The 12,630-nt window shown below is 39.1% G+C and overlaps 1 protein-coding gene across 2 annotated transcripts in view; it reads left to right on the plus strand.

Moving 5' to 3' along the window:
- Positions 1-2,773: 2,773 nt before the first annotated feature.
- Positions 2,774-12,630, plus strand: part of LOC107842646 (N-terminal acetyltransferase B complex auxiliary subunit NAA25) — a gene marked incomplete at its 5' end in the record, with an annotated part of 73,398 nt that continues 63,541 nt past the window's right edge. For both annotated transcript variants that reach the window (XR_007044882.1, XM_047396872.1), the window contains 6 exon segments: positions 2,774-2,867; positions 2,972-3,090; positions 7,280-7,350; positions 10,266-10,407; positions 10,488-10,663; positions 11,095-11,297. Coding sequence is in view for 1 of the 2 variants with exons in the window: in XM_047396872.1 (XP_047252828.1) it covers positions 2,774-2,867; positions 2,972-3,090; positions 7,280-7,350; positions 10,266-10,407; positions 10,488-10,663; positions 11,095-11,297 (805 nt within the window).

The following is a 12,630-nucleotide window of genomic DNA, read 5'->3' on the forward strand; positions in this document are numbered from 1 at the left end:
TTTGCCTACCTACATGCTTTCCCTTTTCCCAATCCCATCTGGAATCAGTCACTCAGAGGCGAGACAAAATCAGGAGAACTTTCCTCTGGCAAGGGAACAAAGAAAAAAGTTCTTCTCACCTAGTCAAATGGAAAGATATCACCAGAAGCAGCAAGAGACAAGGAAGACTTGGCATCAGAAATTTGAAGCATCAAAGCAAAGCTTTGAAGCTTAAATGGCTTTGGAGATATTCACATGAACCTCAAAACTTTATGGAGCAGGGTCATTAAGAGCAAATATGGGGAAGAAGACAGTTGGGTTTCTAAGAAGATCACCACTTCATATGGAATCGGTCTCTGGAGGCCCATAAGATGTTTTTGGCCCTTTCTCAAAGATCATTCTCACATTATAGTGTTTAACAAAACAAAAACATGACCAAGTTTTGGAAAGACAAATGGATTGGAACAAGGTGCCTCATAGACCTGTTCCTAGATTTGTTCGTCTTGGCTCTAGACCGACAAAGAACATTAGGTGAGATGTGGACACAACATGGTTGGGACTTGAGGTTCAGACGAAGTTTAAATGACTGGGAGATACCTAGACTTCTGGAACTATTTAATCAGCTGAAAAAATTTCAAGGGACACAAAACGGAGTTGACCGCCTACGGTGGAGCGAAAACACAAGTGGAATATACAAGGTTAGTTATGGCTACAAGATCTTGAATCAGATTGAGCCGCAACTCAATTACTGGCCTTGGAAACACATTTGGAAAATCAAGATACCTTACAAAGTATCTTGTTTCACCTGGCTTCTTGCTAAAGAAGCAGTTTTAACACATGAAAATCTGGTCAAAAGAAATATTGCTTTGTGCTCTAGCTGTTTCCTCTGCGAAAAGGAATTGGAGACAGTTGCACTGTAGCATAACAGTCCAACTATGGAAGATTTTCGTCAACCTTAGAGGCATAACATGGACAATGCGCATAACATGGACAATGCCTAGCAAGATTGCGGACACTCTTTTTAGCTGGGAGGAGGCAGGAAGTGGTGCAGGGAATAGAGAGAGATGGAGGATTATTCTGTCATGTATATGGTGGACCATCTGGAAGGAAAGAATGATAGATGCTTTGAAGATAGAAGAAATTCAGTCCCAAAGATTAAACTTTAACTGTATTTTGCTATTCTGTTTTTGGTGCACCAAATTGTATTCTAGTGACACTTGAGCAATCCTAGATGTCTTAAGCACCATTTAAGCACCATTTAGGTCTGACTCTCTTTTGGTAGATTTTGTAATTATTTTCTTGTAAATATGGGTTTTCAGTACTACCTTTAGTACTGGATCAATACAAATGTTACCTTGCTCCAAAAAAAAAAAGACAGATCCATTTTTGGAAATATCTCTAGACTCGGTTAGGAATCTCTGATGATTTCGTACCTTGATCTGTTCATCCTTAGCACCAATCCAGAAGCAATGGTGAATGAAATTTGGTCTCCCTAAGGATGGAATCTGAGTTTTAGAAGACACTTGAAAGATTGGAAAATAGGAGTTGTTGGTGTGCTACAGGATCTCAATGATTTCAAAGGAACAAACTTGGAAGCAGGTTCAATAAGATGGAAGCACAACAGTGACGGAATACTTCCAGTCAGCAGGCTTTGCAGTAGGAGAGTGTGCAGGGGAGAGTATATGGACCTTGGGGAAAGATTTGGAAGAACAAAGTTCCAGTTAAGGTAAGATGTTTTTCCTGGCTGGTGATCAGAAGGGCCTTCTTAACTCATGAAAAGCTCCAACGAAGAGGTTTCCTGATAGCCTCATGGTGCTCTTTATGCAATGAAACAAATGGAACCAATAGTCATCTGTTCCTACTCTGTAAAATCACTTCTCAGTTATGGGCTCTATTTCATGATCTGACACACAACTAAATGGACCATGCCAAAACACACTGCTGATTTACTGAGCTGCTGGATTAGATGGGGGAGGAAGAGGAGTGGGGTGGAGTAAAAGTCAGAAGAAGCGGTGGAACATGATCCCATCCTGTATATGGTGGTGATTTTGGCGAGAAAGAAATAAGAGGTGTTTCGAGAATAGTGCTGAATCTGTTCAGAAAATCAAATGTGCATGAGGACTTCCTATTTTTGGTGTAAAGAGAGGGATATAGAGGATGCTGGACAGATTTTAGAATTTGTAGAATATTTATAGTCTTTTATTGAAGCTTGCCTTTGTTTTTTGTTGTTTTCAGATGTAAATTATTTTTGTTGGTAGCCAGTATATCGGAATTCAACATTACCATAATTAAAACAAAACAGAACAAAAAACTCTAGCAGTATTAGAGTAAAATATTTTTCATTGATTGGAGGATGACTATGTCAAAGTTACGTCAAACAATTTTAGAATGAAAATCATTCATTCCAACTATATGATTTCCCAGGACTCTCAGCCTTTTTGCTCGTTACATCCTTTCTCCCATCTTGCTCTCATCCTTCCTCTATTACTTTTTGGCTGTGGGCTATTAATGTTGATTGCCACACTTGGCTCTCTATCATGTCAGCTTCTCTTGGTGGCGCTTTTTTTCCCTGATTTTGCTGATTTGGTCTTCAGAAAAAGTGTAATACTGTAGTACATGCATGCTCATGGTAAATATTTTCGATGTATATCTGATAGTTCCTGATCCCATAATTTTTTTTAATTCCAGCGTATAAATCCTGAAAATTTGTAATGATTTATCTTATTTTAACTTTTTGATGTTTAACTTAACCTTATGATTTTGGATTTCTCATATTCCTTCCATTCATTTATAGGTTCTCTGCAGCAATGGAGGAGAGAAGCTATTACTCTTAGCAGAAGGCCTTCTGAAGAAGCATATTGCTTCTCATAGTTTACATGAACCGGAAGGTGCTTTATGTTTATTCTCCCATAACTCATGAGTAATTAGGCCTGGTGCTCTCTTATCCTTGAACCTCGTTCTATCTACTGAAATGTTTCATGCCTTTTTGCAGCTGTTATTGTATATATTTCCTTATTAGAGCAGCAATCTAAATATGGAGATGCCTTAGAACTTCTTACTGGAAAATTTGGGTCTCTTATAATGGCTGAAGTTGATAGACTACGTTTACAGGTACTGCCTGCGTTTTCCTGCTTTTACTTTTGTAGGTCATTGATTAAGTTGACTAGTCGTAACAATGACTAGTAAATTTGAAAGAGGAAGGACGAGTTCCTTTACATTCGGGGACATTCCTTTGTCCACGGGCTTAGGTCGAGTGGGTAGGGCACCAAGTGATGTGTAGTTTAGGGGTTAGGGAATGCCATGGGTTCAACTCCTGCCATAGACAAATGCCTGGTTGGAGTGGGAAGAAACATGGGGGGAACTTTGTGCAGTCAGGGGTTTTATTCACAGGCCCTTGGGTTTTATGCGCGAATTTTAACATAGTCAGATATCCATCGAAAAAGAAAAACTGCAATAAAATCAACAAAGCAATGAAAGACTGTTCTTAATTTATTGTAGATTTAGAAAAAAGGAGGTTTGAGGGTGGAGAAAATTCTCCCAGGAATGGTTATGGAAAATCTTCTCTCCACTTTTTAGGAGGGAGAAACACCCTTTCACTCTCGCCGGAACTACCAACTTCTTCATGAACCACGAGCTATCACCTTTTGTGGTAGCTCACGAAGCCTCTCTTTCTTCTTTATGCCTTTATTCACTGTTCATGTTGAGGAGGGTCACACTTAGCGAAAAGGTGATGGAATGGATTTGCTTCATTCTCAGAGAAGCCTCATCTTCATCTGATCAAAAAAGTCAGGTGAGAAGATGGAGATACAAGGGCCAGGCGACAAAATTCTTTGGTACCAGGAAATATAATGCTCATGGGAGATACATGAACATTTTATCACTAAAGAGAGAGGACAGATCAGTCAGTATTGTACCTGAAACAGACATTAGTGCTGGGTGGGGGAATGTGGCATTTAAGATACAGAGTTTCATTAAATGCACTCCGCTGAAGGTGATGAAGACCAAGTGCAGGACATTTCATAAACAGGTGCGTTTTGCAAAGGTGATCTCAGACACTAAATGGCAGAGCAACAATTCAGACACATCCACATCTAAAGGGAAAGGGAAATTGACTGAAACAGATGAAGCTTTCAAGAGCAGGGAACAAGGATTGGTTGGAAGGTGCATATTTGGGTCTTTTGGTAAGAACAAAGCAGAAAATCCTACTCTATCTGATGTTAGATGCTGGACTTCAACAGTGTGGAAGAAGGTCTTTGGAGTCAATATATACGAGATGATGGATGGCTGCTTTCTATTCGAGTTTGCCAATAGGTACATGGCGGAACAGATCCTCCAGGGAGATTGGATATGGAAGGGAATCAAAATAAAATTAGAATGGTGGAACCCTTGTGCAGGTTGTGAACCAACTACATATAAGCCCAAATCCACTTGGATTAGGGCTATGGGTTTGCCTATGCATTTATGGACGGATGATATTTTCCATGAGATCGGTGAACTTTGTGGTGGTTTGCCGGTGACAGAGGAGGAAACAGAACTGAGAAATTATCTCAAGTGGGCAAGGATCGAGTTAAGAGGGGACGACCGGAGCATCCCAACTACATATAAGCCCAAATCCACTTGGCTAGCCACTAGACGGATGATTTTGACAACTGAAAATCTTAGAAAGCAGAAGGTTGTCTGCGTTAGTTGGTGCTTCATGTGTAAGGAGATGGGCGAGGACATGGATCACCTTCTTCCACGTTGCGGGCTTACCATGAGATTTGTAGGTGGTTTCAAACTTCTTTTGTAATGTCAAGAACTGTGAAAGATCTGATACTTATTTGGAAGAGTAGGAGAGGAAGTAGAAGACTAAGGGCCTGAAACATGGTTCCAATTGCATTAATGTGGTTAGTTTGGGGAGAGAGAAAAAAGAGAGCTTTTGAAGGTGTAGAGTTGAGTTTCTTGCAGTTGAGGAGTATCCTTCGCTCCCTTACTTTCTATTGGGTTAAACAAAAAGTTCCTTCTTGCTTAGAGGATTGGATGGAGTTTGTAGAGAATCATATCTTGTAGAGTCTTGATCTTTGGGTATAACCTGTGTATATGGCCTTTTTAGTCATGATTATGAATGAAAATACTTTTACTTGGTCCAAAAAAAAAGAAGTGGACTGGACAAGGATGCAATCTCAACCTTAGAAGACTTTTGAATGATTGGGAACTGAGGAAAATAATAGAATTCTACAACACTCTTGCCCAGTCCAATGGTTTTGTGGAGGAGGGCCAACTTGACAGCCAGGAGAAATTCTCAGTAAAATCTGCTTACAAGGTTTTAAATTCCAACAACAATCAGGTGGAGTGCTGGCCATGGAAAATGATATGGAAAGTTAAAATTCCACACAAAGTGGCCTGTTTTAGCTGGTTATTGGTGACAGAAGCAGTTCTGACTCGCAAAAGTCTAAGAGAGGATTTCAACTATGCTCAAGATGTTACTTTTGTGGTGAACATATAGAGACAAATCAGCCATCTTTTCTTACATTGTAAATAGGCTGACCAACTGTGGAAATTTTTTATCAACCTAAGGAAAATTAGATGGGTGATGCCCGGTAGCATTAAGGAAGTTTACAATGCTGGAACAGAGATGGTAATGCAGCCAACAAGGAGAAGAGATGGAAGATTGTTCCAGCATGTATTTGGTGGTCTATATGGGCAGAAAGGAATCAGGGATGTTTTGAGGACAAATATAGCATTATTCAGAAGTTCTAGATGAGTTGGTTAGGCCTCTTTTACTTTTGGTGTAAACAGGAAATGTTAATACAAACTGAAGATGTTTTTGATGTGCTAGGCAGTTTGTAATTAGTATAGTAGTCAGGACACTTTTTGTAATTGGCTACCTTTTGAGGGGGGACAACACAATTTGTGTGGTATACCTGTTGATATCTAGATAGCTGTTACTTTTATCCAAAAGAAAAGTGGAGAAGGGTAACGGGAGACCGTTGTCCAACGAGTTTTGAACCGTGCCCCACTAACTCGAGGATTTTTCTGGTTATAAAAAAGTTGGAACCAGGTTCTCGTGTGGAATGGGTGCAACCTCGGGTTCAGGATTGCACAGTCCTACTTCTCCAGAAATGTCAAAGCATCTATTATGAGGGCTTGTTTCGGATACCATTCCCTTGATAAGTACTATAAACCCAGAGTTGTAAATATTAAACAAACTTTGGAAGAAGTTTGAGAAAGTTGTAGTCACTAGTCATTAAACTTGGTTGACTCTCTGTTGTATAAAATGAGATAGATAGCAGCATTTCTGATTGAAATAGAAGTCCCAACTGCATATATAGGATTCATGATTGCTACTTGGATCACTGATGTTGGATGCTGAACAAGGAAGAATTTGTGTAAGGTTTTTATAAATAGCATCTTTATGTATGGAAAGAAAATAGTGTAAAGGAAAGTGCAACTTGCAAGCTCTACCAGGGAGAATTGGTGGCCCTTCGGGGAAGATTTGGAAGAACAAGGTACTAGTTAAGGTTAGATGTTTTTCATGGCTGGTTGCTAGAAAGGCCTGTCTTACCCATGAAAAGCTCCAAAGAGGAGGCTTACATATAGCCTCTTGGTGCTCCCTCTGTAATGAAACAAATGAGCCAAATAGTCATTTGTTCCTACATTGCTAAGTAACTTCCCAGTTCTGGGCATTATTCTTGGACTTGACACAAACTAGATGTACAATGCCCAAACATACTTCTGATCTTCTAAGCGGCTGGGTCAGGAGAGGGGTTGAGTAAACGTCAGAAGAAGTGGAATATGATCCCCCCTGCATCTGGTGGACAATTTAGAAAGAAAGAAACAAGAGATGCCTTGCGAATACTGCTGAATCAGTTCAGAAAATTAAATGGAACTGCATGAGGACTTTCTTTTTTTGGTGTAAAGAGGAGGGCGTAGAGGATGCTGGACAAATTTTAGATTTTGTAAAATCCTTATAGGTATTTGGTGTAGCAAGGTTTTGTTTTAGCTTTGAGCCAGCTGTAAATCTGTTTTGACGGTAGCCAGCATTTCCTTAGTGCTGAAGTAACATTACCTTTATCAAAAAAATGGAAATAGTGTATGAATAGTATTTTTCATAGGTATGTTACTCCTTAATGCAGATAACTTTTACATTTGGTGTCAGCTTCTAGGTGAGAAGTGTCTTGAAAGCATAGAATTTTTCTTCTTCTGTAAATTGGATATACATTTTATTTCAGTGGCATATTAGTTCCAGGATACTCCTTTATTTTGTGGGGAACATTGTTTTCGTTCCTTAAATGTGCATTCTTTGGCATCAAGTTGACAGGGGAGACTTCTTGCTAGAGGAGGTGATTATGCTGCTGCAGCCAGTGTATTCCAGAAAGTTTTAGAACTAAGGTATGTGATTTGAGGATGCTGGTGGATCTATGTTCATTATTCGTTCGTGTGTTTTCTTGTTGTCATTTGAATTGTATATGCTGCTATCCTAGCTGTTAGACATTGAAATTTTAAAACGATGTGTGACATTAATTTCAGGTATTCTGAGAGATATTAAAGAAGATAATCTGATTTGGTGAATATTTGTAAAGACATTTTTTGAATAAAGCTGCCTTCTACCAAAACTAGCGATGAACCTAGTCGCTGTGGCTTGGGAGGGGGCCAAATGTAGTTCTGGTTGACGAACCACATTTAACAATGCAACAAATTGAATTCCTACCTTTTTTGATAAGTAAAGAAGAAAAATAAATAAATAAGGGAGGTTAGAAATATAGCTGGACAAGTGTATATAGCACAATTTGGTCAATGGTTGAGGTATAGTAGCAATAACTTAGAGATCCCAGGTACGAATCCCATCTACAATACTCAATGTGAGCCGATTTGCTCCAGCCTTTGTGGGCATGATTACTTCGCATTTGTGTTTGTCGACCATAACAAACTGTTAGGTGGATTCAAGAAGGGCAAGCTGGCCCAAACACTAATAGAAAGGAAAAAAGTGTATATAACACTGTTTTCAATACCATGTTCCAGTCAGCAGCCAAACTACAAAGCTTAAGACGATCTTAATGCATGTAAATCTGACATTATTTGTCTCTCAGTTGAGTTTTTAAGGAAGTTTAGGATTTAACTGGGATTTTGAATCAAGACAGTCAAACTGTGCTTCATTTATTGTCTTTGTTCCGTAAGAAGTGTCATTTGTTGTTCCATTTAGTTTTTCCTTTAAGAAAGTTGTCTGACTTAAGAACAAATTATGCTAATTACGTGAAAATACTACTTGAAATAATAATATGTGAAGTGTTTAAACTAATACTAATTGAAATAAGAATATGTGAAGCCTTTAACTTTAAGTTATAAACTTTCTTATTAATTACTCAAGCACAATAACTAAAGTTGGTTTTTATTTATTTTTTAATAGAAGTTTAATTCACGGTCTCTCTACCAGCTGGTGGAAAAGATTTCATAATCATTTCTCGTCTCCTAATATTCTTCTATTGATTATTGAGCCTAATTTCTTAACAGAATTATCAAGCAGGCCCTATCATGAAAGATATAGTCGTTATTCCCTTAACATTTATTTTGTGAGGAGGAACTTTTAGAACTATTAAATATATTATGGTACTTATAGAACCGTGTGGAACTTTGAGAGGCAGCACATCTCAGCTTTATACTTGAGATTTTCTGCCTATTGCAAGAACTGGAGTAACTCAAGTACACAAATGATGATTAATTAGATTGGCCAATAGTTCCTCCACCACCAAATTTATGCTTCCTTGATGTGATTTTGATTCATTTGGCTGGAGGAGGATGTGTTGTCTTTCTTTAATTATTCCTTCTCTCTTCTTATTTAGAAGATGGTATCCTGCAGTTGTGATTCCAGTCCACCAGCCCCCCAAAAGTATTGTTAAATCTTGAATCTCACAGAAAAAATGAGGACTGCTATATGCAATATGAACTCATCCTTGTCGTATCAGTAGTGACGTGGGCTAGCATTTCTTTCTTAGATAGATTATCGTAAGGCTGCGTATGATACACCCTTGTGGTGGGGCCCTTCCCTGGACACCGCACATAGCGGTAGCTTTAGTGTACCGGGCTGCCCTTTATAGATTATCATTAAATGGGTCTTTCTTTATATCTGAACACATTAACTTAGTACCAGATTACGCTTCACTATTTTATTTTCTATTTCTTCACTAGGATGTCTCGCACCGTATTGGGGCGGGATGGATGAAGTGGAAGCTCGCGTCGGGGGTGCTGTGTGATAAGAAGGTGCCGCCCAAGCTTAAAGGCAAATTCTACAGGGCGGTAGTTCGTCCGGCCATGTTGTATGGAGCGGAGTGTTGGTCAGTTAAGAACTCCCACATCCAAAAAATGAGGGTGGCAGAAATGCGGATGTTGCGCTGGATGTGTGGGCTGACTAGAGGGGATAGAGTTTGGAACGAGACTATTCGGGAGAAGGTTGGTGTGACTCCAGTGGAGTGCAAGATGCGGGAAGCTCGATTGAGATGGTTCGGACACGTGAAGAGGAGGGGCAGGGATGCCCCGGTCCGTAGGTGTGAGAGGCTAGCGTTGGATGGTTTTAGGCGGGGTAGGGGTAGGCCGAAGAAGTACTGGGGTGAGGTGATTAGGCGGGACATGGAGCAGTTACAGCTCACCGAGGACATGACCCTAGATAGGAAGGTCTGGAGGACGCGAATTAGGGCAGAGGACTAGGGCCAGTTTGAGTCGCTAGTGTAGGGAATTACTTGGTGGGGGTTTTATTCCTGTTATGAGTCCGTGTTCCATGTTTTATTACGAATCTGTGTGCTTTCCTCTGTTTTATATTACTTATGGGTGCCTTATTTATGTTATATAATCTTGTGCTGTGCTTTACTATGTGTTTGTGTGGTATCTCGTGTCTTGAGCCGGGGGTCTATCGGAAACAACCTTTCTACTTCTTCAGAGGTAGAGGTATGGACTGCGTACATCTTACCCCCCCAGACCCCACTAGGTGGGAATACACTGGGTTTGTTGTTGTTGTTGTTGTATTTCTTCACTACACACCAAAACCTGGTTTTATGCGTGTTATGTCCCTTATATATAAAACAGACAGACTTCTTTGGTGTTAAGTGCAATATATTAGATTCTGGTTTGTTCTGTTGTAACACATGGAACAGTCAGTTTGAAAGCTTTGGTGTCGCATGAAAACTTACTTTCGAAATGAATGGAGGTGGTAACCAAATGATATTAGTTCTTGTGTGCTCAAGTAGGAAGCAATTTTGGCCCTGTTTTCCACTGTTTTATCACAAAAGTATGTGTAACACTAAACTCTTTGGCAGCCCCGATGATTGGGAGTGTTTCCACCATTATCTTGGCTGTTTACTGGAGGATGACAGTAGCTTGTGTAAGGGAGCAAACAATGACTCTACTTATCCTCTAAAGCTGATGCACTCCCAAGTTTCTCACATGACAGATGAAGCAGTAATTACTAATATCTCTAAATAATTTACTATCTCCAGGTTCTATGATTGTGTCTGACTAATGCAAGTTGTTGAATGTAGTTTGGTTCTCGCCTATCAAATGCTTCATCTCTTGTACAGAAGTTGTTAACAGAGGCAAGTGATGATACTGTAAGATGTCCTTACTTGGCAAATATTGAGATCGAAAAAAGAAAGCTTCTACATGGAAAAGGTGATGTGGATAAGTTGTTGGAGGCCTTGGTACAATATTTTTTCAGGTAGCTTCTATTATTCTTCCAATATTCCTTCGTTTCCTTTCCTAATTGGTTTAAATTTTAAACTCTAGATAGGGTAATATAAGATCTGTGCATTTTTGGTGAAGACTGTAATGCAAAGCAGCTTCATTAACTTGGGATGTTTTAGTACCTAGTATTAGAATTCAATACCATGGATGTCTGCTGAGAATAATCTGAGTTGTGAATTAGAGAGTTGAAGTTGGATTGCTTCTCTACAATTGAAGTTCTTATTGAAAGATATTTAAGTGTTGAGATGAATGATAACTTTGTGGGCAGTCTCTTTTGGTCATACTTATCCCAGTTTGTTGATTTGTTGAAATCAGGAATGTATTCTGCTTTATTGTGGGGTGTTTCATTGTTATGCTTGTTTATAACCTCCATATTATCCTTGAGATTTTCCTCCTTGATCACAGGTTTGGACATTTGGCTTGTTTTGCTTCTGATGTTGAATTTTTTTTACACATTTTGGATCTTGATAAGAAGACACAGCTTCTGGAGAAGCTGATGGAATGCTGTGAGTCTATTCCAACTAATCCCAGAAAGACTCTTGGGCAGCATATTTCTGTGTTCAAAATTCAAAATATTGTTGGAAGCATGGTCACTCATCCCACTAATGGTACATCTTCTTCTTAGATATTTATCACGTTCATATTGATGTAAGATGGAGACAAGTTTACATATAAAGATGTTCAAATACGCACAACTGGAAGCACACATCATATCCGTGCATATACGGAAACAATTCTACGCTGACACCCTAGTGTATTTCTCTGTTGAATGAACTGAAGGAACACACTTTATAGCTTGTTTTTTTCCCTTTTGTTGAGTATGGATATGTTTTGGAGGAGATGCATGTTGAATTAATTGTTTCATGCAAGACTTGTATACACACTTAAGGGATCATAGTGAATTGGAATTGAAACAAGAAATATAGTCTGTTGATGTCCGTACGTCTTGGATTGCATGCAGATTGTAATTATCTGTTTATTCTGGGCAGTGTGCTACAACAAAATGGTAAAGTAGATATGACGGAGGAATTTAGTAGTCGAGGGATCACTGATAGGGTCTTTTTTTTGGTGGTGGTAAGGCCTAAGCTTTTGGTGATGGTAGGAGTTTAAGGTGAAATGGATATGAAGTATAGGGGAATAGAAGGATGGTCGGGGTTATTGGTGGAGGTTGAACTAGAATGCACGCGTGCTCTGGCACTTCACCTCCTTGTTGGTGGTCTCACGGGCAGGATAGTGTGTGGAGTGGGGGTTGGTGTTGGCAGTTACTATCTTGTATGGAGTGGTAGGGAGTCTTTGGGCCTCATCTATATATGTTTATTAGAAATGAGAGGTAGAAGGGTCACTTCAAAGTAATCTTTCTTACGTTGTAACATCTAGGCATGTGCCTTCACTCCTTATGTTACATGCTGAGTTTAAGAGGAAAGTTTAATTTTTTTTTTGTCAAGTGATAAAAATATGGATGTGATAGCTTTGTGATCTTTTCCGAATTAATGATGCTGTAATAGAAATTATCTATACAGAGAAGAAATACAACGTTTGATAAATTACATTTTGAGGAAATTGGCCTCACTTTGGTCTTCCCGTAAAGTGATCAGCATTTGCAGCTCTCTTGGTGGAAAGGTTAAATGCTCTGCACCAATTATGGTTATCAGTAGTTCAAATGGTGCGAGCGTATAATGTAGAGTTTATACATTTATAATCAAAGTCATCAATACTTCAAATTGTGCTAGCCTATAGTGTAGTCTTTATACATGTACTTCAAGAATTACTTTAATGACATTTTAGTAGGGAATCCGTTTACTTTTTCCTTCAACGAAACCAATGGCCATGTTATTGAAAACTATGTAGACAGTATATTTTGTAACTTGATGTGGAGTTCTAGACCCATTTATCTTGAATATTTATAGTTGTGTCCGTGCATAATTTGTCACTAATGATGCA

Source organism: Capsicum annuum, chromosome 9 (genome assembly GCF_002878395.1).
Source record: "Capsicum annuum cultivar UCD-10X-F1 chromosome 9, UCD10Xv1.1, whole genome shotgun sequence".
NCBI lineage: Eukaryota > Viridiplantae > Streptophyta > Magnoliopsida > Solanales > Solanaceae > Capsicum > Capsicum annuum.